This window comes from Perca fluviatilis, chromosome 3 (genome assembly GCF_010015445.1).
Source record: "Perca fluviatilis chromosome 3, GENO_Pfluv_1.0, whole genome shotgun sequence".
Lineage (NCBI taxonomy): Eukaryota > Metazoa > Chordata > Actinopteri > Perciformes > Percidae > Perca > Perca fluviatilis.
Window position 1 is genome coordinate 18,333,792 of NC_053114.1, and position 27,127 is coordinate 18,360,918.

At 41.2% G+C, this 27,127-nt stretch overlaps 1 protein-coding gene across 2 annotated transcripts; it reads right to left on the reverse strand.

The window, feature by feature from the left end:
• Positions 1–1,758: 1,758 nt before the first annotated feature.
• On the reverse strand, positions 1,759–26,419 carry tmod2 (tropomodulin 2). Of its 2 annotated transcripts, XM_039794637.1 has the most exons (11): positions 26,314–26,406; positions 19,864–19,911; positions 17,735–17,955; positions 15,009–15,165; positions 7,942–8,064; positions 6,575–6,649; positions 6,359–6,489; positions 6,165–6,272; positions 5,929–6,072; positions 4,753–4,897; positions 1,759–3,982 (listed from the first exon to the last, which is right to left on the reverse strand). In XM_039794637.1, exons 3-11 carry the CDS (start codon positions 17,858–17,860, stop codon positions 3,951–3,953), a joined length of 1,041 nt encoding a protein of 346 aa, XP_039650571.1. In that variant the 5' UTR covers positions 17,861–17,955; positions 19,864–19,911; positions 26,314–26,406; the 3' UTR covers positions 1,759–3,950. The 2 variants fall into 2 exon arrangements, with proteins under 2 accessions (XP_039650571.1, XP_039650569.1); XM_039794635.1 differs by lacking the exon at positions 19,864–19,911 and having other exon boundaries at positions 26,314–26,419.
• Positions 26,420–27,127: the final 708 nt, after the last annotated feature.

Sequence of the window (27,127 nt, forward strand, 5' to 3'; positions counted from 1 at the left end):
GTGGGGGCAACTCTGTTGTTGGAGTCGGTCCAGTCCAGTGATGTTTAAGCCCTGTTATCACTGCCTGGGCTACACCTAATCCAACCTCCTGACCAGCAGCTGCATTAATATCACATCTAATCAGACGGCCCATGCCAGCATGCAAGTGCTAAAGAGAATATCATCAACCTTATATTCAGTTACTGATACTTGGTAGGTTTTTTTCATTATAAGCTGGTGCTTTGCTGTTTGATTTTAAGCGCAACTAGTCTAATTTCTGCAATAAGCTGGGCTGTACAGTCAGCATGCAAGCTTGGTTTTGGATGACCCATGAATATCTCCTTTAAGGCTTCATCTTCATGGATTGCCAGAGCCTCTCCCTAGCATCCTATTTATGACCATGCTCTCTGGACATCAACCTGCAATGAAGACATGGGCTAGAAGCTGTTAGTTATTTTTTCCACATGCAGAGGAGCAGTGCTTATTAATAGTCATGGCCTGAGGGAAAAGTTGTACTGTACTTACATAAGCACACAACTGTATATTTCGCTGGATTTTTTTCCTTTGAAATTATGCCTTGTGGTGAGATTAACAGCACGACATAAACCTCCTGTTCTCGTCCTCTCTACTCTCACAGAGTGGAAATACTTGAGTCATTCACTTCCCCCCACCAGCCACAGTTCACAGAGTTTTCTCTGACAGCAGCTCACCGCAGCACTCTGGCACAGGAAACCCAGAGAGGCATGGAGTCATATACATTACATCATCTCTCAGGCATGTGCAAACAACCTGAAAAACTGGATCTGATTAAAGGATGCATACGTAGACCACCTAGACTACACCCCAAACCAAAAGGCCTGCGTATCAGTCAACATACTGTTGGAACTTGAGATTTGGCCACAACCAGCTTTAAATATGCACTTCAGTACACAGTATATAGGCAGTTTATTACTCATGCTAGCGTCTGACTTTGTGTCCAGACGGAAATATCTCAGTGTTTGGTACAGACATTCATGGTCCCCAGAGAATAAAGCCTGCTGACTTTTCCTCTAGTGCCACCATGAGGTCAAAAATGTCATTTGTCAAATACTTTGGTTAAATTATTGCTAAACTAAGTACATTTCCATTAGCCTCAGCTTTGTTTAGTGCTAATTATAAAATGTTAGCATGTTAACATCCATATCAACACCATCTCCACCTATCTTTTTCTATCTATGAATATGCACACAATATCCACAATATAGCTGATGTCATTATTGACCTTAGAAATAGTAGTTTGACAAAACATTCCTAGCACAAGAAATTCTGCGAGACTACGGCCACATTAGGTGGCCTTAACCAGCGAATGGAGTTTGCTCCTTTGTCAAAACCAAGGAACTCCAGCTGATGATAAAACCACTAGATGAAGCTGAATGCTATGGACATTTTCCAAAAGTGGACCTTGTGCTGAGAATTTCTTTTGTCAAATCAATTTATGTGGATATAATTACAATATGTGATATCATGAGATGTACTGGAAAATGTTTTTTTTTCAAATCGAATCAGTGTGTCTGACACAGTGTCAATGTTTTCAGATCATATGTAAGTGTACTGTTTGGCTGTAAAATGAGAAAGTTTGTTGAGCAAAAACCGACCCAGCTGTTTTCCTTATGGCATTCAGAGCACCACAGATTACCTGATTCATGTTGTACGATCAGGTTATTATTTTTATTTATTTTTTTTAATTACCAACTGTAGCTTTAAAACATTTTAAAGATACATTTAAAAAATGGCACAGAGTATGTAAAAACATTTATTGTTGAGGATGTCTTATATTCAGCAGTGCGTTTTACCAGTCTTGTGGTTTTATAATAGTACATATTCCTTATATTGAGTCTAAACCTGGGTTATAAGGTACAAAAAAAACTAAAGATTTAGGTGGTATACACATACAAAAGTGTGTGTGTGCACTTTGAATTTGAGATGGCATTTTACAATGAATGTATATTATGAATCACAGAATATTCTTAACAAGCCCAGGCCAAAAATCAGTTTTCCACTTAAGCTGACTGTCCACCAGCAAAGCACAGTAATGTAAAAACAAAAGATCCAAGAAAAAAGAAAAATAGCAGTAGCAGATATGACCACGGAAGAAGCACACAGATATTAGACCCAAAGTACTGAATTCAGCCATACAACTCTTGTCCAGGGAACGTGAGGCTGTGAGGATGAAAGAACATTTTTGGTCGATAGAAACGTAACGTACATGAGTGATGTTCATGCCAGCATACTGTTCCTATTACACATAAACAGTATATACAATGTTTCAAGTAATCCTGAATTAGTCCCGTTATACCCATCTCAAGCAGGTTAGTGTACCTCAGGAAGTTCAGTTTGAGGCACACGTAGCATGTTGTTTTCAGTTACATAATGAATGAATGACATGTTAGTGCTGAGAGCCAAGTCAAAGTGTGAAAGAGGGAGTAGAACATTCTAATTCAAGATCTGTACAAAACTTTCTATCTGGGAGATAAAGTTCACAGAAAACATCTCGCAACCGTCATAGTCCCAACCTGAGAAGTAAAACATAAAGTGTTTGCCAACTCTCCTCGCATCTTAGTGAACTACTTGCTAAACATTTAAGCTACAAAGGGCCCACAAAAATAGAAAACGTAATGGCATGATGAGATCTAAAGAAATGTATAGATCATTTTTGTTAACCCACAGACTCCTTTCCCGGATGTGTACTGCAATGAAGTGACTGTAGCTGACAAAGCCAAAACCTGAACCAGTAACCCTCACGTTACATATTGAAACTTGAAGCACTGCATGTGTTAGTCTTTGGCATGGTTAAGCATCAGTGTGTTGAGCAGACATTTTACGGCATCATTTGTAAGAGCAGGTCAAAGCCTGTTTGAGTTAATATCCTATTCCTTTTACAGTACAATCCCCCTTTTACTTGATCCAAAATATCCAAAGCTAGTTATATCTGATTGTTAAGGGATACGAATGATCACAATAACCAACATCAGAATTGAACCGTATATAAAAAAACAAGCTCTTGAGTTCGAATAAAACAGTAAAGCAATGTAAAAACATTATGCATTGATACGTACAGAATTTAATTCATATAAGGGGGCGAGCCAGCATCTGTTCTGAGGCCAGCACAAACTTAACCGTTACATAACCAGCCAGACAGTCAAGCTGGCTTTACAAGGCAACTCCAATAAACACCTGCAAACCACCATGCAGATGGAATGTACAACAGTGATCTAACCACATGGTGACTAATGTTACCTTAGGATAACTTGTGGTATCTACAGCTGTAAAATCAGACAAGGTTTGCAGTAGTCATGGCTACGCTAGATTATAACTATTCTGCCAGTAAGCTGTGGCTCTAACAGACTGGTTCGACTTTGCTTCACGTCACATTCTGATGCTTAAGCCTAAGATCACCTTTAGAGCTATATACCTATCGTTCTAATGACACATTCTGCTGATTCAATACAGGTATTCCACTGGGAGCTTAGGCCTCAAACTATCATGGTTGGATACAAGGCTCTTTCAATGTTAGTTATTGTTTTTCAAAAGAGGTTATTGTTACTTGGTAATGTTCATGTTTATCCCACATGATTATAGCATAGTATAAAAAGGGGAAAAAGCAAGTAAAAAGTCTGGACAGATCACATAAAGGCTAAAAAAAAAAAAAAAAAAAGAGCAGCTGAAATGAAATGACTAAAAACAAATCAGATTTACACCTTCAATAACGACATAATAATAAACATAAGTATGAACATGTAAATGGGAGAGGGCAATTCCAGTTATTTCCCTTCTTCTCAGATGTATGTTCTGGTTGAGCGCGCCTTGCCCCGCAGTTTGGCACAAGACTAAAGTTTCCACACAGTGAGATGAGACCAGGGCATTGGCTGAAATTATTCCACATGGTGAGATGAAACAACAGGATTGGCTGGGAGACAGGTTGGGCTTCGTCCCTACTGGTCCCCTTCCACTCGCTTCTTGCGGACTAGAGAGTAAAATGAAAAAGAGCAAAAAGCATGAATTATTCCACAAAATCAATCACTTGACAGAGTGAAGAATATAAGAATGAACTGCAAACATGCTACACAACCTTGAACCTACACAGGCCTGTCAGTCTATCTATCTATCTATCTATCTATCTATCTATCTATCTATCTATCTATCTATCTATCTATCTATCTATCTATCTATCTATCTATCTATCTATCTATCTATCTATCTATCTATCTATCTATCTATCCGTATCTCTATCTATCCATTATCTCTATCTATCTATCTATCTATCTATCTATCTATCTATCTATCTATCATGAGCTAAGCGGTCAAAGTTTAGACCCATTTCAACAGCATGTGTCAGTGTGTGCAGAAAACAGGAAGTGAGATGTCATCACTCTCAAAGCTGTGCGATCACACCGTGTCAAATCTCCATACTGTTAATTCATTCAAACACTGATGCACTGACACACTTCGGAGTCACACCCATGCATCAGACCTGTGCTACCGCGACTCTGACAGGATGAGGAGCTAAAAGAGAGCAGAGGTCATCACTGTGGACTGACGTCTTATGGAGAGAAAAAAACACATTGTAGATACAGATGCAGACGAACTGCAGAGATTGATGGAATTGGACTTGTTATGACTCATTCTCCCACAGAGAGAGAGATACCAGGTGGAGGATAACGTAATGGGCAACCACGCAACCTGCTTTAGCAAGTTTAAACAAATCTCAACAATTCTTGTGCGCGTGTGTCATACCCAGATCATTGTTCTTGGTGATAGCTGCAGCAGCTCTGGAGCGAGGTCCTTGCTGGGTGAAGTGGTAGCCAAACTTCACTATGTTGTTGTTCTCTTCCAACATCTTAGCTATCTCCATCTCTACAGTAGTACCCAGCTGCTGCCTCTGAAACACACACACACACAAATATAGAGCGGTCAAGACCTGAACATGAGAGTCTGAATTTCACTTTGGTTTAAAGACTACGAGACCTAAGGCGCTGACACACCAAGCCGATAATCGGCCGTTGGACAATCTGGCGAGGTCAGTGACTCGAGTCTGTTCGGTGTGATCCGTGCCGTCGTCCGTCCGAGGGGCCGTCGGCCTTCATTTGGCCGATTTGACATGTATAATCGGCGGGGCGGGCACTGCCGGCAGTCGGACTCAAATGACCCATCTGATCGGAAACCGGGAGCGGAATGAGCGTGACTAGGGTGTCTCAAAATCAGACGAAAATCTTTTAAACTGACCTTTGTCGATCTGAAATGAAGACAGATTCAGCAACCGCACTGCCGCAGAAACATGTTTCGGTGAACTATTTTAGTACAATATGAGATCGTATTCTGAACAAGCCGCCATGACAGTCTGTCTTTGAATTTCCAGAGAAACCAGACCCACGTGACGCGTTCGTCCATTCAACTGCCGGTTTTCATTTTTGGGCGACAATACAGATAAGCGCCGCCTGCTGTTATGGAGACTTATTACGTCTCGTCTCTTCGGTGTGTCCCGAGGCACTTTTTTTGACCAACTCGGGGAGACCGATCAGTCCGACTGCCTTTTCTGCCGACTGGTTGGTGCGTCTGCAGCTTAAGACTTGCACCACAGGGATATGGTTCAACTTCTTTTCCACTACTGGAAACTCTCAATCGTTTAATTCAGGCAGTGGTTTGTGTTGGTTGGCATTCTCGTCAACTGCACACTGCATAACACAGACATTTTCTACTACTTAAGGCTTTGTGAAACCACTTTATTTAAAAAAAGAGTGCATAAACTTCCTCTGTCATACGTTCCCTGTAATCACCTACAGTGACCCTGAATGATGACAGCATTAAAAAAGGAGAAATACAAAAAGAAACTCTGATCATTTCAGATGCTGGTGTGCCGATGCATGTATGTACAGTAGGTTTGTGTGTGTGTGTCACAAAAGGATCCCGTACCTGGTTGTCTATCTTGATTTCTGTGAGTGTGTCGTTGTCTCGCAACGCATCAACCAAAGCCTGCACCCCTGCCCCGGTGATGAAGTTGGACTCCAAGTTCAACGCTCGCAACGTCTTGTTCTCTCGCAGCATGTCACTGAACGCCTGGGAGGAGGAGGAAATGGAGCAAAGACGTAAATATGGTCACGCCAGGTGTCAACGAAGCCATTGAAAGAACACAAGCAACCCGCTCTCACCACAGCAATGGGGTCGTTACTCCGCGTTGCTGCCAGGCTGAACTTCTTGACGGTCGTGTTCTTCTCCATGGCTTTGGCGAAGTCCTTCAGTGTGGGAATTGGAATGTTCTAGAAAACCAACAAAAACACAGTGCTGTAGCAGTCTAGTAGCATATACACACTCGGACGGTCTGAAAGCTCGCGTTTCTGTGTACCTTAATGTTGTTAAGGTTGACCTCCGTTAAGGAGCTGTCATTGCTTTTTATCCTCTGCAGAGTTTCTTCTACATTAGTGGGATTGGGAGGCTCATCAAACACTGGGTTCATCTTCTCCCCTTTGATCACATCTAGAAAAGACACGCAGGCAGAGGTCAAGATGTTGATCCTTTTGGGACGTTTGAATTAACGGTTAAATTCTAGGATTGTACTTACTGTTGTAACCCTCTTTAGATGTAGTCCCATCATATGTCTGACTACTGGTGACCAGCGTGTGAACACCCAGGATCGCTGCAAAACAAAAGCAAACCATAGACTCAGCAGCTTTTAGTAAGGAATCAGTGTGGAAGCGTGTATTCTCCAGGGTTCTCCAAAAAATGCACCAGTAAGTGAATGAAGGGTAACCAAATCTAGAGGCCAGAGAAGAGAAGTAGTGTTATTTTGCTGAGTAAGCCCTTTTATTCCCCCATCAACACACACAGGATGGAGCCCTGGGAAGGACAGTCACAGGCCGTTTTCAAAACCGTGTACTATACTAACAGTGCGTACTGATTTGGCCAAAATGTTGCAAGTAGTATGCAGTATGCAAACAAAAGCAAAATCTGCAGTATGCCAAAAATACGCGGATGTCGTACTGATTCGGAGAAAATCTCCAGTATGCCACGGACCTATCTATCTCGCCTACTTTATCCCACAATGCAAAGTGCCGCAACAATCACAACGACCGTGGATTGCTGTCGTGGCCAACAACTGGAAACGTTTTACATTGTTTGTCTGCTATTTCATCAACAAATTCACTTCGGAGACTTTTTTTTATGCGAGAAGTCAACTACGTAGAGCTCAAATATTGGCTGTTTTACGAAACTTGATGGCTAATTGCAAATTTGGTCCGACTGTGTCCAACTTCACGGAGAACAATGAGGGCAGAACAGCATCACCGGTCTGTTTTACACCAAATATTCTCCAGCTCAGCTAAAAACACCGGATAACTCGGTATAGGCAACACTGATTATTTTCGTTTTTCCTCGATACTGACAGCACTCCCGGACCACAAACAACAGAGCTATGTGTTGAAATCGACCGGAATTCTCCTTTAACTGGAACCTGTGGTTTTTTTTAAGTTATAATGCTCCACAAGAGATTGCGGGCGTAAATGTAACAAGCCCGCTGACCGGGCTGTCACTCAGTGGCCTTGACCAACTGCCACTTTGCTTGTTTGAAAGCCATATTGTCTCTCTCTTTCTCATGGGTGGGCCAAATTCTCTGGGCGGGCAAAGCAGAGAAAGGGGAGGTAACCTTGCTCCTTATGACCTCATAAGGAGAAGATTCCAGATCGGCCCATCTGAGCTTTCATTTTCTCAAAGGCAGAGCAGGATACCCAGGGCTCGGTTTACACCTATCGCCATTTCTAGCCACTGAGGGACCATAGGCAGGCTGGGGGGACTCATATTAATGTTAAACCTCATGAAGTGAAATTTGCATGCCATGGGACCTTTAAAGAAAGCCTCATACGGAGTTATGTTTTCAAAACCTTTTAACAATGACTTTATTAGCTTTCTCAAAAGGTATTTATTCATTCTTACCTGCTAGATCACACAGTTCTGTATCTGTGGCGCTTGACAGGGCTTCCTCTAATTCTGGATCAAGGGTTGTGACTTCCTCCTGGCGGGTTTCCATTGGTTTCTGCTTAGGAACAAATGCTTTACCTATGGAGAAAGAAGAAAAGGACAGTGAGAAAAGAAGAACTTCTAAACTCAAAGAAGATGATTCAGCCCTCATAAAAATGGGCAGGCAATAAATTTACTTAAACGTCAACACAGACGGAAGAAACGGGTACATGCAGGCCAGGTGACGGTTTTATGAGATGTTACACAACCTCCAATATCTATAAAAAACTGTTACCTGTCAGTTAATGTGCCTCGTTATTCTCCTACAGCCATTCCTATCCTCTTGCCTTGTGCCACAGTCTAAGACTGCATGACTGCCAAGTGCTGTGTGAGTCTACGAGCAGATGGACACATTTCCATATTAAGCGAATAATAAACACAGATAGATTTGGAATTAACACCAACACTAATCAGGGCTCGTATCTCGAGTCTTGCTCTTTTTGTTTGACATCAGACGGCACACTTCACAGCACAGCAGGGCCTTGAAATGGCCATCGCTCCCCTTTGCTCTTGGGCTTCTCTACATTTCTAGTTATTTCTACACTGTGAGTTTCTTGGCATGTTTACTACAATCCATTAAACGTTTATTGCGTCTTTGCAATCATGCACAGAGAATCAGCACAGATCTTCATACTTATTTTCACAAATTTCTTTTGTTAGTAAGTTTTGCAAAATCTAATTCCATCCGCTGAATCTTGTTTAGGCCAGTTTATAATAATGGTAATGTTTCTGACAAGGAAGTGAAGTCTGAACATCAGAAATGGGCTGCTTAAATAAGTCTGGGCCTCCTGCTGTTTTACACAACATTCCCCAACCACCAGTGGTTCAGACTAGCTGAACTCAGTCAAGCCATGACTGTCTGACAACTATGGTATTGCCATAGTAACCTATCTGAGGAAAGAAACGGAAAGAGCGAAGGAAGTCATGGAACAATGACAAGACTGGAGTCTAATCTCAACTGCACTGCCGGGGCAACAAACACTTGCACTGGACGGAGAGAGCATCCAGTGGGTGCCATTCGCTTCTATATGCCTGTCTCCTTAAACAAAAAACACCCCAAGAACAGGCCCTCCCTCTTTCCCTCCTAAGTCAGTCAAGCCAGTCAAATTGTTCAAACTGGTCCCAAGTGGGGGCTCTGGCACTTCCTGAAAGCCAGTAAACAGTAAAATACAGTCATTAGGCAGCATCCTGTGCCAGTCCCTCTGGAGCGACATTTAGCCATTGAGCAAAAAGAAGACCGAGCCAGGAGGCCGACAGCCCCAAAGTCTTGTCATCTGAATGATCCCACAGGAGAAGATATCATGGACTAAATGAGGAAAACACATCATGGTACAACAATGCACAAATGGGAAAATAAGCATGACGTCAATAACACAGTGTCTGCCTGTAACTAGAGTATCGGGGGTGTTGAGATTCTTTCCAGTCAAAGGAAAACATTGTCATTCATGCACCAATGCCTTATTTTAATTCCATGTGACGAGTCATTCATCACTGCCATTAGTCAGATGCAAAAAATTAGACACATAATACATGACCCTGGTGCTGTGCATGCTGATAGCAGTACTGTACAGTTGTTTGTTGTTTTTTTAAACAGAAGATAACAGCTTACACTGTAACACTTAAAGGTGCAGTGTGTAGGATTTTGTGGAATCTAGCTGTGAGGTTGAGGATTGCAATCAACTGAATACCCCTCCGGCCACCCCTCCCTTTTCTAGCTTGAAGCAGAATATAGGGTGGCCTTCAGGTACCGTAAAAACAAGAAAGGCCCTCTCTAGAGCCAGTGTTTGGCTTGTCCGTTCTGGGCTTCAAAGCAGGGCAACTTGTAGGCCCGCTCGCTCTATGTAGATATAGATGGCTCATTCTAAGCTAACGAAAACACATTGATTCTAAGTTTTTGGTGATTTAACAGTAATGAAAACATAATTACGAAGAATGTATTCCATTTCTGCCAAAAGATCACCCTAAATTCTAGGCTGGGTAAACCCAGCCCGATCTGCCGGCGATTTGATTTCGCCCTGCAGCTCAGGCTGGAAACCTGTATGCTCATCTATCCTGCTTCCGTTACAAATTTGGTGGGACCAATCACAAACTGGCTTATCCACCTGGCGCGCCATTGGCGGGTTTAACAAGAGGACGATAGAGAAGCGACCAAACAGCTTTTTGTTTACATTCAACATAGCGGCCACCGAAGCGCAGCACTCCATGGCAGCAACCCGTTGATGCCGCTGTCGCTGCTATGTCACACGGATCGTTGGTCTGATTGGTTGAAGGACTATCCAATTGTGTACAGAGTCATTTGAACTATGCCCCCTGATCACACCTCTTGTGCAGTAGAAAATACAGAGCAGACTCCCCAGACTAATGTTCAATCTTAAAAGATTGAGCTTGGTCTGGTGATAGCCAGACTACCTAAATTCTACACACTGGCCCATTAAAAAGTCATACTTTTGTAGTTTTGTAGAAATCATTTCTATGGGTTATAATAACATTTTACACAAGTAACTGCTGAGGTCTGGGAACAAAGGGATTGCTATTAAAAAAAAAGTCAGATGAGGCAGGAAAGATCAGTGTCCAGAAAATAAGACAAACAGGTTAGCAAAATTACCTGAACCACAATATTTGAAGGTAAAACAGAAATTGAGTGCGCCCAAAATGACGGAATTGCACAGAAAAATGGTTCACGTAAAGTACAACTACAGCCGGTCAGAAGGGCCAGTTGAACCTAGAAATTGGTCTGTAAACTGTCACTGGTGTTTACAATGAAAGGTTGGCTTTCGTTTTCTCTTTCAAATAAATTCAGCTAAACTGTGACCTGTGGGTTTGTGGTTGACCACATAGAAATGAGGCCAAAATGAGGAAAATGTGATGTCATCAACAAGTAAACTGAACTATTATTACATCTTGCACAGCAAATTTGCAGCACCTGATTCATTGCCTTTGCAGTACCAGTTCCCGGTTACACATGGCTGCTTAATGGCATATGCGTCAACTGTGAAAGCAATTTATAACAACTGAACACTTGAGGCGTTTGGTACAGAGCTGCTGTGTGTTTGTGTGTTGTCACTGGTCCAACAGCCCCACCCTGCACTGTAACCTCTACAAACATGATGTTTATCAGACTTGAACAGAAGCATTCCTTGAATGCTCCAATTAGTGTAACAAGTAATAAATATTCCATTGCAGCAACACATTTTAAACCTCAACTGAACCCCGCTGAAAAATACATAAACATTTAGCCAGAACGTTATAATGTTAATAATGTTCCCAAACTCCGAAGGAAATCAAGGACGACAGAAGGAATGGACAATGGATTATAGAATATATTAAGAAGAACTGATCCAATATAATAATGGTTTGAAGGCTGTAGTGGTTGCCATGGCATTTAAGTAGGCTGTTTTCCTCTGAATTATGTGAGTTATTGAAAAGGACACACACACACACACACACACACACACACACACACACACACACACACACACACACACACACACACACACACACACACACACACACACACACACACACACACACACACACACACACACACACACACACACACAGCAGGGGGTGAGTTTAACAAGGGGACGAGAATCAGCTACATTCCACAGAACCACCACAGTGATCTGAGTTTTCCATGTTGTCAGAGGGCGTGCACACACACTCATGCATGGCAAGCGCACACACACATATTCGCACACAGCTGGAGTATAATTTCTAACAGGCTAGGGTTGGGTCAGGGGAAGATGTCAGCTCCAGGTTTCCTCTCCAGTGAGGGAGTAGTGTTTAGATCTCTGGAGGTCCCAACAAAAAGGAATTCCTCTAGACGAGATCTGCACCCAGAAATGTTTCTACTCTACTGCCTTCTTTTCTGTCATTTTGTCACATAAAGCCTCTCCTTTCTCTCTCTTTTAGAAAGTGACTTAGATTACCGCAAGTATGTCTTAAAACCTGTTTGAACAGTACTGGTTTCCCTTGAGAAGATCAGGTTATTTCAGTTACAGCAACATTAATCCCATCTGGATCAGCAGTGGGTGTTCATTTCGCCTTCCTGTATTGTAATTCCTGGCCCAAACATCTACTGTGTTGTGACAAAACTCAGGGGTCCTCTGACAATTGTGTTCCCCTTTAGGTAGACAACTTCATATCACAGACTGTTACCATGATGACGCATCCCACATTTAAAGCCTATTTTCACTCCTTTAATGCCAAAACCAAGGCCTGTTAAAAGGCCTGATTATATACAGCAAATGTGTGAGCATCACATACAACTGTAATCAAATATTTAATTTAAAATGGCATTATTGTTCAGTTACAACATGAGTCAAAGGTCCACAGCTGAAGTCACAGTATGCATCTTTAACTAGCAAGCTCCAAGGTATTTGTCATTGATTGACATCTCTCTAATAAATCGGGGAATCTCTCTGTGTGTGTGTGTGTGTGTGTGTCTGTCTGTCTGTCTGTCTGTCTGTCTTTCAGATATCTTAAGAAGCATTTACCTAATCTACTTCACACTTGGTTTCCTGGGTACCTGATGAACTTGGGGTTTGGAATTTGGAGCAGATTGGGCAGCGTTGGATATTGGATATTAATAAACTGTGAATTAAACTAAACAACCGAACAAGAAAAGGTTGAGGAAAAAATGTTGAGAAAAAAACCCCGCTGCCATAACGCTGGTTCTTCTGTGTCTACCCTTCACAATAAAACTCTCTATCTCCGTCAGGTAAATGTAGTAGCACAATGTTTTCAGTACACCGTAAGTCAGTAGCAGACTATACAGTGGGGTTCCATATTAAGTGCTTTGGGGTCCTTCTGTAAGTAATTTTGGTGTACAATGGTTCCGGAGAAAGCTACAAGCAGCAATACCACAGGCCAAGCAATCTGCCCGTTCCAAACGGGCACTGTACTAGTTTTAATCAATGAGCAAAACCAAACAAAGAAATCGGTCCCATTCAAATAAGCTTCTAGGCTCAGATTTGCATAGTTTTGTCTAAGGAAAAACCTCAGCCTGATCACATTGATTCAAGGTTTACTAATCTCTAGAATAGGGCTGCATAATTAATCGGATTTTAATCACAATCACGATTTTGGCTTCTCACGATCAAATTTGCATGATCGAGCGATATTTAAAATGCATCATTCAGAACGCTCCGTATCAAAGTTTTTTAAATTTTTTTTGCAAAGCCAATCTAGCGCTCCGTAAACCACTGTCTGAGTCACAGAGGACAGAGTAACATGAGGAAAATTCCACAACAGATAGCAGTCGGTCATAAGCCGGTCACAATGTTTTCCAGTTCACCAGTAAACAGAACATTTTGTCCCCTATGTGTTGTTTATCAGACAACAGCAGTGACCAACTGCTAGTTTGTGTCTTTTAGCTCATAGCTTTAGCGGCAGACTGTTTGACGTCCCGCTGTTGGAATCCTCTACAGTGAAATACAGTCACACTACACTACACCATTTAGCGGTCAGCATTTTAGCCGTGTTTAATCCAGTTACTACTGTGGCTAACGGTAGGCTAACGTTACCTGCTGTGTAACGTGTTATTAGGGTTTACTAGCGTGACATGCAGTGATGTTTATGTTGCCTCTAACGTGGGTTTCGGAGCATCAGAGCGCAACGCAGACATTTAAGTGGCACCATAATGAGGCACCGAAATCCGCGTCGCTATTTCGTCCGGTAGATACCGGGCACCACATGCACCGTTAACTACGGTTGGGCATCGTTTGGATTTTAACAATTCTGATTCCGATTCCGGTTCTTATCGATTCTTGATCCCGATTCTTTGAGGGGTGGAGTTGAAACGGGTCACATGCCTATTTTCACAAATAAGAGGAGAGTTTTATTTTGATTCAATGGTGGGTTGCAGTTTTACAGCTTTTTCAACATAAAATAAAGCCAGACTAGAGTGCTGCTTACTGTGCTCCACGCCTGCAACACAAGCACCTGGCCGCTACAGAAACCAAAACTTGCGCATATTAAATTTGGAACCCATGATCAGCTTTGAATAAAAAAACGATTCCAAAAAAAAAAAAAACGATACCACTGGAATCGTAATTTTTGAAACAATTCCAAGTAGGAATCGGTTCTCGATGCCCAACCCTACTGTTAACGTGAACAGAAAATTGCGTTGCCTGTATCTTTTCACGGGTAAATGCGCATGTGTGGAAAGCGGTCGCACAACAGCTGAAATGGCATACTCCTTCATAGTATCCTTCAATACAGGAGGAATGTAGCACAATATGGATGTGAAAGCAGTTATAATTAGCCTATGTGACAATAAAATGTGTTTTGGTTAAAATCAGCAAATAATCGTGATCTCAATATTGATCTAAATAATCGTGATTATCATTTTGGCCATAATCGTGCAGCCCTACTCTAGAAATAAATAAACAAACAGATGGATTCAAGACATTTAATCATAACCCTGGCTCCCCTTTGGGACTGCCTACCTCCTATCCCCTGGTACAAACACACCTCCCCCACACGGCTGCATGTTGCATAAGAGCAGACACGCATTAATAATAATACCTGCTAAGACAGCAGAACGGTAATTACTGCTGTGTGTCTGTACTGCTGATACAGACACACACATAGACACAGGCTTTTGCATCCCCTGAGAAACACATTACTAACGTGATAGCAACACAATAATGATGTTCTTCATGAGAGTTAGGCATGGTACAATATACAACACGGTATAACATCCCAACTGGAATTTGTTTCGTGGTCATCATTTTAATGACAATACTTTATTTTTTTTCTCAATTGGAATAGTTTGTTTGTTTGTAATATTGTTCACCGGTATCTTAACTATAAGAATTAAGTATAACAATTAAGAAATACAGATCCTGATCCGCACAAGTGTTATCAGTCAACCAAGGACTGTTCTTCTTCGACTTTCTCCGTTTTGATTTTTAGTGATTAGAAGGTTTTAAAATAGTTAATATTCAGTTTGGAAAGACTCTCTGTGGACAAACACACACCTTTTCTTTCCCCAGTGAAGGGCACTACATCCTCTCTGTCCTTGTACTCCATGGCTTCCTTCTCCAGGTACTTGAGAAGGCCTTCCCTGTTGAATGATCCTGTTGCTGTCTTAGTTGTATGGTCCTTCTGACGTAAGCCCGCTGGGAGAAGAGCATTCTGAGGAGAAGAGACGAGGAGACATATTAGACCTGTCAACTGATGAAGACTTTAATACACTCACTCTAGACTTGGGTAAAAGGTAAACGCTAAATGTATGTTGTTTTTAAGCTTCAAATGTTTCTGTATGCCTTCTATATGTTGAAAAAATATCTTATTTGAACATTTCAGTATATATATATATATCTCACAGCTGGGCTGGGTAATGAGCTAGCTATATATATATATATATATATATATATATATATATATATATATATATATATATATATATTTTGGAGTTTTTCAATTACTTTTTATTTTACTTTAGCTTTGACTTTTGAATTTCATTTTAGTTGTAGTAGTAGTTTAGTAAATTAGTTAGTTTTCAGAGTGCGTTTGCTATTTTTTAAGTTTAATTTCAGTTTTTCAGAAAGGTTTCGTTTTTATACATTTAGTTTTACAGTAGTTTTTAGTTTGTTTTTGTTAGGGCCAAGTATAATGTCTTAGAAGTATGTAGCTACACATACATACAAAATGCATGGTTGGTTAAGTGATGTGACGCGTTTTTTAGGCTACAACATTTTTTGTGACATACAGCAAACATCTCCTCACTATCCGCTAGCTACCGGTCCCCTGAACACACTGTAAAAAAAAACGCAGTCTCTGAAGACTCAGGCTCCACACACGGCAACAAAAACAAACTGCGCCAACCTGCCCCACGAACCATAACAAACAACAATGAATGAACAATGAATTTCCCTCAACTCTCGTGACATTCAACCACAGAAATTGAACGGACTTGACATAAGATGGCGCTGTGCTGTAATTGCTCATGCACAACAGGACACTAAAGTAGCGCAAAGATTAAAAGGTGCTCTAAGTGATGTGGCGCGTTTTTTTTAGGCTACAACATTTTTCGTCACGTACAGCAAACCTCTCCTCACTATCTGCTAGCTGCCTGTCCCCTGAACACAGGTGGAACACTCCAGCAAATAACCGACAAGAAGGAGCTGGTTGAGCCATCACTGCAGCAGCGTTAGCACGTAGGCTACTTCCACAATGCGTATTCATGACTCAACCAGCTCCTTCTTGTCGGTTATTTGCTGGAGTGTTCCACCTGTGTTCAGGGGACAGGCAGCTAGCAGATAGTGAGGAGAGGTTTGCTGTACGCGACGAAAAATGTTGTAGCCTAAAAAAAACGCGCCACATCACTTAGAGCACCTTTAATCTTTTCGCTACTTTAGTGTCCTGTTGTGCATGAGCAATTACAGCACAGCGCCATCTTATGTCAAGTCCGTTCAATTTCTGTGGTTGAATGTCACGAGAGTTGAGGGAAATTCATGCGGTCTCTTTTATTTCAGTAGTGATATATTATAGCTAGAAAACTAAATGTTTATTTACATTTTATTAGTCTTTTAATCTGGCAATATAGTTTCAGTTTAGTTTGACTTTTTTTTAATGGTTTTACTTTTTATTTAGCTTACAAAAATATTTGTAACTGCTTATTTTGGTTTTATTTTTTTAATTTACTATGATAACCCTGGTACAAGGCAAACAGGTCTGGACTATCTCAAACTTCTGTCAGATGTAGCGCTGCAAGCAAATGCCAGAATACTCCATGTTGCATCTTTAGGTCTGTGTGGTAGTTGGCATCAATGCCAGATGTGAGTTTGAGAGTCACATGGGGACATTAATTACGAGTTCCTCAAAACAGGAAGTAAACGTACTATGAACTTGTCGAATTTGATGCATGTGAACCAAAACCTCATGGCTAAAAACGCAACCATCTCTGGACCATTTGTTGGAGGCGAGTCAAAACTTGGGGGAGGTGAACAAGGATGTGTGAAAATTTAGAAAAGTCTGTCCAGCCAGCCTGGGTTTATTCAAACTAAATGCAGTGCTTCTTTTTGTGAAGACATGGGATCCAGAAATTATTATTTTTCCACTGTTGCTGACTGTTTCCTGTGGGCCTTGTGGGGTCACCATGTGGGGTGATTTATCTTCCTCGGTTTAGATGGAATTTAAATAAGACGCCCAGGCGCCGGAGGGGTTGGGGAGGGGATTTCAGTTTACTCTCTGGCTCTACTCACAAATAAACACACAAACACTTGGCAGTCTGCTGACAGAGCTGCTGCAGCTGAGACTACCCCTTTAAATGATTTTTTTCAACCATGGAGGCTGGGAGATGCGGTTGGAGGGTGCAAAGGAAAAAGCCACCATTGGATTATGTTCAATGCATCCCAGGAAGTTAAACTGTTATGACGTGGTATAATATATATTTTGGTGGATTCCATTTCCCTAATCTGCTTCAACCATGTCCACTTTCTACTTCAATTCACTAGACGTACTACAATACCGACAAAAAGGCATATACTTTTTGGTGCAAGGTAAAACTAGGTGTATTTTTTTGTGAAAACTGGGGCATGTTTAAGATTGTAGTTGTGTCCCTTATTTGAGAAAATGAATTATGGCTGCAAAGATTTTTTTTTTTCTTTTTTTTGGGCCATTTCCCAATAAATCCCTTTGCCACAGAACTTCCTCCCACTAAAGAGCCCTGGAGCTCCTCCAATCCTCACTGAGTGCTGACCTCAGGGTCTATCTCCTCGAGGGCCGTCTCCAGCTGTTTGAGCTCCTCCGCCGTCAGTTTGTTGAGGATTTCATCTTCGTCGAGATCCTTGTACTTTTCCAGGTCCTTCTTGAATGACAGCGCCATGGTGCCGGCTATAGCTTGCTAAGCAACACTGAACAGCAGACCACAGCCACAATGTTCCCTCTCAGGCTAACTGCTCCAGAACAGGGAGAGGCTACCTGGAGACACACACACACACAAACAAACATTCAGGACGATGGGGCAAAATATATATTTGAATTTGTCTGACTAAAACAATGTCTAAATTAAAATAAACGTTGTTTATCTCATCCCATTCTTTATCTCATCCCTGTGAAACAATAGTCGATCACAGCTGGGCTGGGTAATGAGGCCTTGCAATGATGCAACACACACACACACACACACACACACACACACACACACACACACACACACACACACACACACACACACACACACACACACACACACACACACACACACACACACACACACACACACACACACACACACACACAGCTGAACAAAGGAAGCACTTTCTCAGGCTCAAACTAATCATCTGACCACTCCCATGAGAATCACCTCAACAGCTCTTTGAGAACCCCAAATCTGTGCTACTTTGGAAAACATTAACGACTTGAAAGAAGACGCAAAATAAGCTTATTCTACTGGATTATGAAATGCACGTTTATATTTTCCTTCTAGGGACTAAGGGCCTGGAAATGAGGCAAACTGTCACAGTGGCAGGAAATCCAGGCGTAAACTCTAAGTACTGTAGATGTAGAAGAACATAACACCACAGTTACGATTAAATAAAGCTCAGATAAGTGAATGAGTTAGGGAGTGAGTGTGCACCCTGTCAAACTAAACGAAGAGCCTTCACTTCCCTCTCCCACGCCACAGTCCAAAACACTAAATGACCTCACGATTTCCCACAGATGGTCGTAGTTGTAATCACTCACACACACTTAACTGTATACACGCTTAAACTTAAACTCTACTTTCCCAAATGGCTTGCTCATGCCAATGTCGAAAAAACAACAACAAACGAGCACAACAAGTGGTTACTTGCAGAAATATCGCAACAGTCTCACCGATGCATGTCAATTAGGAAATGCAGCACCATCAACGCAAAGCACTAAACCCGTTTACAGCAGCAAAATTACCCTGTGCTTCGACTCTGGTTCAGTCAAGGATTCTTTAAACTTTTAGTGCCATTTCCCCGGAGCTGTCTGAGTCTGAGTCTGACGCAGTCTGTGTCTCTCGTACTGTTCGGTTCTCCACAATCCAGGCTCTGCCTTTGTCTAATTCTTCGCCTCACCTCCTCCATTAGACCACTTCAACTACACACATTTATTATTTATTACGGAGAGCCATACAGAGGCAGGGGCATTTGCAAGCCTGAGAGCCAGCAGATGAAGCTGGGCTCAAATGTCAGCAATGATGACATTTATGACAGCGTATGAATATAATGAGCCACAATAATAATCTCACCATAATGTTCCCCTGTACAGCAGTTGTATACGATTTTGGATACAGTTGGTACAGTAATGACTAGTGCTCAGCTACTGCAGGATATTATCACAGCTACCTGGGAGGAAGGAGATTAGCCTTTCAAGCTGCAATGAAGCTAAGCTAATGCTAGTGCTAGACAAGCAAGGTGGTGAAACAAAAATAAATAAACAATCAATTTTGAACCATAAACACAGTGCTAAACTGGAGAACCAACACACGTATACAAATAAAGTTTTAACTTGAGCATTATATCTGACAGATTCTAAATATCCCATGAATCTAAATCATATGAAAATCGTTGTGTGTGAGTGGTGCGTCCACAACAGTGGTCTTCTGTGCTATGATCGTGGAATAGAAGCCAGGATTTGTTCCTCATGACGTCATTACAATCCTTTGTTTGCACGTTTAGGAAAGGGGAGTTTTGTTCATCTTTCATAATCAACACCGAGATGTCCAGGGACACAAAAAACACATTATGAGACTCTGATGTATTCTGCAAAAAAGCCCTCATATCTATGCCTAACTTTTCATTTCCTTCCAGTCAAATATTTTCTAGCCAGTGCGAGAACATGTGAAAAGATTGGTCTTACTCTTGCATCATATGAATTCAATGATGAGACGACATTTCTGGCCAAGATCTGGAAAAAGCAAAGACGTCAGTCTTGGATAAGCTTTAAGTCACACACACAGTCGCGCACACACATCATGCTCTTATGACAAGATCAGCTCAAAATAACACCATTTACCATTTTATCCTACTTTTCACTTTGCTGACATATAATTCAACACATCTAAAACAACCGCCACTGTTTACAGTGAGGTCCAGTACTTTGGAGTACTGGACAGAAGAGCATGTGGACAGGGATAATGATGGCAATGGGTGGGCTCCGACTGAAGTGGAGACACTGAGAGGTTCTATTAGTCCAACCTTATTGATTCCTTTCTCCTTCTCTCTGCTAATCCTTGAAAATAACAACAGATGGCTCGGAGCCAATAATAATACTGCAAACCTGTCTGCACTCTAGGCTCACCTTCCACACACCTGTACAACTCAGGCTATTTTGGGGCACAAACATATTATTGGGGACTGCACAAGTCACAAATATAACCACTTAAGTTCATCAGACAGGCTAAATGTTTAGTGATAAAGTTCAAGTGATAAAGCCTGGCTGAATTAACAAAGGCTATGTAAGATGTATGATCACTAGGGCCAGACAGATATGGGCTTTTTGAGACTGATACCAATACTGATTTTAGAGGGGAAAGATTCAGTGATTACCAATATGGCGGCCAATATAGTGATTTTTTGAGCTGGAATAAAAATAGGCCTGTTCTATGTGGATTGTGTAGCAATTTTGCACAAGCTACGCAGTAGGCTGCTTTTCTAAACAAATAACTTTGTTAAAGAATATTTTACAATAATACACACAACGTATTACATTTTCAACCAATTCTAGAAATAAAGATCATGCAAGCATCAAGCATCGTTTTCTGCATTATACCTTCTGTAAACAAGGTTTTCATATCGGCGCATATCGGACAACGTATAGGCCTACACTGATAACGATAGATACAGATATGTCTGTGATTGGAGATGTTCCACTTCCAATATAATTCCTTCCCTCCCGATACCAATTCCTGAACTTGCGTATCGGCAGATACCGGGTACAAATCCAATACCGGTGCATTTAAAAAGAAATATACGTATAATTATTATTTAATAATAATTAATAATAAAAATAATAAAAAGAATAATAATAATAATAATAATAATAATAATAATAATACTACCATCCTTCCTTCAGCTCATTTAACATCAATGTTTACTCCCTGATGTCAATCGGGACGTCAGACAGCTGTATAATACTAACCCTGTATGGATGTGATGCTGTCTCAGGTTAAACCCTTTGAAAACATGAACAAAAACATACAGGGAATGAATGCCATAGAACTGTCTTCATAATCTAGTTTGACAGTCAGTCATAAAAGAAAAAGAACATAAATACATTTTATTAAGTTTATTTCGGGGCAAAATTACGTGGTATCGGATCGGTGCATAGACTCGTGTGCTGCCGATACCAATACCAGCATTTTAGGCAGTATCAGAAGCATGGTATTGCTGCTTGTAGAATTCTTCAAAACCAAATTGTACCCCAAAATTACTTACAGAAGGACCCCAAACCACTTAATATGCAACTCCACTGTTGAGCCTACTAGTGACTTACTGATTTACCTGACAGAGAACGCTGCAGATTCAGAATGTAATCACGAAATATCACAATGAAAATGTGGAGTAATCAGACATTAGTGTCATGGACTCATGGCATTGCGCGTCACTTTGTAAGACACGTTATAATGCTCGCCTAGCTGCTAGCGTGGCACGCCCTCATACTCTGCTTCTGACTGGGTAGTGGTCCTTACCTAGCTACTGCGCTTGTGCGACTCCCAACTAGGGATGTAACGGTTACCGGTGTTACGGTAAACCACGGTAAAAATGTTGACGATATGAATTACCGTTTTCATTTAAAACCTCATTATTATCACGGTGGATTACCATGGTGTGGAAACCCTGTGTTTAATCCTTCCCAGCTTCATCCGAGTCTCCTGAAGTTGCCGCGCGGGCGCACTGGGTAGCCGACAACATGCGTTTCTTGAAGTTGGAATCATGGCGGAAGGAGGAGATGACAGCGCTCAGGACACTTATCAGCCTTGTAAAAAAGGCCATAGTAACACTTGCTCTCTCTCCTGAGATGATTGACCAATCAGTGACGAGAGTCATATCTTTGATCTCCTGCCAATCACTTGGCTCAGACAGGAGAAGGGGACAGAACAGAAGCTGTAAACAGACTTTTTTCTTTATCATTCCTTTCCCGTTTTCAGACTTGTTGAAGTGATGTGTGTTTAGCCCAAAACATAAGTTAAAACTATTCTGTAGCTTGCTAAACTGTCATGGGTTTTACTACCTCGTTATCTGTGTAAACGTTAAAGCTACATTTATTCATATTGTGTGGATAAGTTTAGCCCGCATTATGATGTGACATTTATTTGGAGAGAGAGAGAGAGAGAGAGAGAGAGAGAGAGAGAGAGAGAGAGAGATATCGCCTTGATAATAAGGCTGTTGCTGTGTTTCGTATTGCATAGCTGATAGATGTGCAGATTGTTTAATATTACTTGTGCAGTCACGTGTTTATATTCGGGTTGTGTTAGGGAAATTTGCTAGCAACGTGCAATCGCCAGTAAACAGACTAGAGCTGTGGAACCACGTGCTTAGCTATTAAAGGTGTATTACACGGATTGCTCCGTTATGGATATGTGTGCTGTAAGAGATGTGGCTTATTCTCAGTTTGTGTTACTGAGCAATACGTTACATTTATGTTTATTTATTATTTGCTTATATTTCAGAATCACATCCAACTTCACATGTAACGTCTAATACAACTTCATAGTTAACTTCATGTTTGAGTTGTAAATAAATCTTCCTGGATCTCAAAGTCAGACATCTCTGGTTCAAGTTCTTACCGGACACCCTACAGCGGGCCAGTGTTTCAGTAGCCTGTTTTCAATAGTTTTTACAAGCCTATTGCCTATATTTTTGTAATATAATAAACACTGTTACACTTTTTGAAACTATTTCAGCTTGTGTAGGCCTATCGGTGCTTTCTGAACATATTGAACACACTTTTAAAAATACCGCGATAATACCCGAAAACCGTGATAATTTTGGTCGCTATAACCGTGAGGTTAAATTTTCATACCGTTACATCCCTACTCCCAACAAAGATGGAATAGAAGTGGGATGTCTCACTCTGTAGCTAAAACAGAGAGCTCAACACACTGGGTGAAAAGAGGAGCTGCAGCAATGTGCAGTACAACAAATATATGGTGTTTTTTTTTTTTAATTAAACCATGTAAACCTATTCTGATATAACCTCTAAATACAGTTATGAACCTGAAAATGAGCATAATATGAGCACTTCAAGAGAACAGTAACACTATATGTATAGCTATGCCTACATAACGTTACTAAAGACATAGCTAGATACTAGCTACTAAGGTTAGCCTGCAGTTTTGTGAACAGGGCTTCTCTCTTCTCTAATACATCCATGGCTTCATCCCTCATCCACGTGACAGGCTTTACAGCATACAGCCCTCGTATGTATCATAAGATAAGTGTTAAACCCTAAACCTAAACCCACATCGGCCCTTAGGGACATATAAGATATTATTTTAACGTTAGCTACCCATTAGCTAGTACTACTAGCTCCATTATTTAGCTTGACCTGCATTCAGATTTTTTAGCTTTTGTAATAAACCACTAAACATCCATGGGGTTTACAGGCAGCTTTTTTTCTTCCGTTATCGCTCTACAAAAGTAAACTCAGAGTCAACTTTGGAGAACAGGCGCGGGATTTTCTATGCTAACTTCGAGGCTGCCACTCTGCACTTATATCGCGAGACACTTTTTACCGAGACGAGAAATCTCGTCACGTTTCAATCTCTGTAGAAGAGGAGAAAGTGAAATGTAAAATATCCGTTTCTACCTCTGTCATCACCACCTCGAACAAAGCTTAACCATGTTTTTAAGTGAAATGTCTGAACATGTTTGAGGTCAAATGCTGGGGTTGCATCTGCAAAAAAAGCCATTAAGTATGTGATATGATACCAGACGCCATACCAGATATCTCTGGCTTATATTATATTACCCTTAGCAGCTAAAACGTTCATCTCTGTCAAGTATAACATTAGCAATTAATATCCAGGTTGCCTGCACTATTTTAGATCTCAGAGGCAGAAGGAGGAATAGCAACTTGCAGCTCAGAGATGAACAGGAAGTACTGACTGGTTATTACATTATTATAGAGCACCGCCCCAACAACGCACAAAAAGACTATAGTTAGTATGACCCAGCTCTGCTACCCATGGGACAAGAGTCTGCACTTCCTCCCACCAACAGTTTTATTCTCTACCTTTCTGTCTCTCCACCCTGTTGTTACTCAGTTCTCCTTCATCCTTTTTATCTTCCGCCTCCAAAAAGGTGCCTTAAAGTGTCAGAAATGATAGGAAACAGATGGAAAGAGACCAAGATAGCAACAGAGGGTTTTATTATGCAGTCGCTATGGTATGTTCACTGCAATACATGAACAAGTAGAAACAATAGAGAAGATTTTTTTGTCTTTTTTTGTCATCAGTCAATGTGTCTGGAAAATAAAACAAGCGACATTTATGTTGTTCATCCACTCAAGCATGTTCTGTCCCTCCAAATCTTGTACAGACCTGGCAAGGGCCCGACAGAAAGTGGTGTGATCTCAAACAAACACATGATTTGTATACTCCCCTGTTTCAGCCACACACTCCATTATATTATAATGACAACAGATTTCAAGTTGTGCCTTGCCTTTCAGCTCAACAAGGACTTGCGAGGGCTGTGGTAATGATACAGGTTCAAGAAAGGTTGCCACTTTCACGACTTTGTTAAAAACGAATGACAATCGCTTAGGGCTGGGCGATATGGAGAAAACCAAATATCACGATATTTTTGACCAAATACCTCGATATCGATACTGCAACGATATTGTAGTGTTGACTATTGGTGCCTTCACAAAATATTTACAAAATGAGATTTTTGATAAATAATCATCAGTAGTGTGGATGTAATGACGAAGTGGGTAAAAGCAAATAATAGAACAGTTACAAAAGGCTGGTAAGTTCAAAAAATGACATAACTTTACTGTAATGCAGCCTTTAAAACCAGGAAAAGACAACACTTAAGCCATATCACGATATCCAAAATCTAAGACGATAGCTAGTCTCATATCACGATATCAATATAACATTGATATATTGCCCAGCTCTACAATCGCTATTGTCTAGTCTGGCTGCAAGTTTTTTTTACACCAAGGGTGTAACCAAACACTCACAGCCAGGTTTCACTCTCCAGTGAAAAGGTATGCAGGTTAAACAAATCCTATCTGAGGAGCCTGTTTATCTGCAATACTGCACTGCAGAGCGTGGTATGGTAGGCAGTATCACCAAAAATGCCATGTCAGCGGTCACCACAACATTCCACTCAGTTACCTGCTGCACACCTTCAGGAAGGTCGCCTTGCTTCAGGCGTCCTACTTAAGACTTGGACTACACCCTTCATTCACCATTGAGCCCTGCTGCTGGCCGAACTAACTTTGTGAACACACACACGTAAACCCTCGCATTAGCTCTTGAACAAGGAGCGTTTCAGTAGACTCAGTGACACAATGGCCTTGCACCTATCAAACAAGTAGAACTGCAGCTAAAGTCACAGCCTTGCCCTTACCCTGCACACTGGTGTGAGTCATTCCACTAAGAGCACGTCCTCGGAAACACTGAAACTCTTGTGAAACAGACAATCACGGTATTGATGGCCTGTCTGTAAAATGCCTCGTCAGGTTGACAGGGATGGGCAGCTAAGATTAAATGTACCGTATATACAAACAAGCAAGTCACAGGCTACACAATGAAAGAACTATGAACCGAACAGATAACACAATCATTAGATGAAATTAGTAGTGCCATAAAATGGCATAACATATCGCACTACTAATAATAACGTTATGTTCATTTGGTCGTAAGTTAGCTGCCCTATCTGAAATAGTTTCATCCATCTCTTGTGGACATAGCGGGTTACGGAACGGCGTTAGCTAACTCTCTCTTGATATGTTTATGATTATCACACTGACAGTAAACACGCTGATCGTGATTATCATCGCCTAGCAAAAGATACAACACATTAGCTAGAAATAGTTACAGCCAGACCTATCGGTTTATGGGACATTTAATTTGGCAACTTAGCTAGCTACATTTCTCGGATACAGTAACACCATGCGAAACAGCCCGATGACATATATCGTTAGCAGCTAACACGCTAACGTTAACAGTTGACTCAAGTTGCTAGCCTAGTAGCTAAACCAGCACATATGCAAGTGACAGTATGTAAAACAGTACAGCTAGCAAGTTCACTGATTTGACATACCTATTCCAATAACCCGAGCTATCTATGTCCTTACCTGAGGCTAATGGGACCTAACTAAGGAATCTCCAAATAACGCCCGTCTTCCCACTGAATGCGATGTCTTCAGTGCTTGATTTCTCACTCAGCCCAAGGGCGGTAACCATAGCTAGATAGGGAGAGCCAGAGCATTCTCAGAGTGATGTCTGACTGAACCAATAGACAGAGAGTCTGTCGGACGTGAACCAATGGTGTAAATTCGCCCGCCCTTTTCATCTAGAAGATCCAATCAGATGAGATATATGAAAAGCAAATAAGATACAATAAAATAAAATAAAATAAATGAACGGCCAAGTGTTAACTAGTTTAGCTCTAATACATTTGTACTGTCTACGAAAAAGATGTATCTGTATCCTGTGAACCAGGACTGAAAATGTATTGCCACCAAGAACAATTGTATCACTGTAGGCCAGTTATTTAGATTTGGATGATTGCACACTCATTATCTCCATGATAACTGTGCAAATTCCATCTGCTGTTTAAGACCAGAAAAAAAGAAATTAAAGTTCCCTGAAAAAGCGTACTTTGAGTTCATATCACCACAACTAGACAAATGTGGCAGAGGTGGAAATTATTTATTTATTTTTAATGTAACCTTTATTTAACCAGGTAGGCCGTTGAGACCAGCTTCTCCCTTTTGCAACGGCGACCTGGCCAAGAAAAGCATAGGCGTGCAAGACAACAATTAGTTTAACTTTCAATACAGTGCAAGAATACAGAATATTATATGCTACATAAGTAGTGGGCATTACAAATGCCGGCACGTAATGAGGTGTAAGTAAGTCGATGGATGTGCACTATACATGAACAGA

Coding starts and splice junctions, on each gene's coding strand:
- tmod2 (XM_039794635.1), bottom strand. CDS start 17,860: ATGGCGCTGTCATTCAAGAAGGACCTGGAAAAGTACAAGGATCTCGAC. Junction 8,065..15,008: donor CTTCACTGGGGAAAGAAAAG/GTGTGTGTTTGT, acceptor CTTTCTCCATAG/GTAAAGCATTTGTTCCTAAG. Junction 6,073..6,164: donor GTAACGACCCCATTGCTGTG/GTGAGAGCGGGT, acceptor TCCTCCTCCCAG/GCGTTCAGTGACATGCTGCG.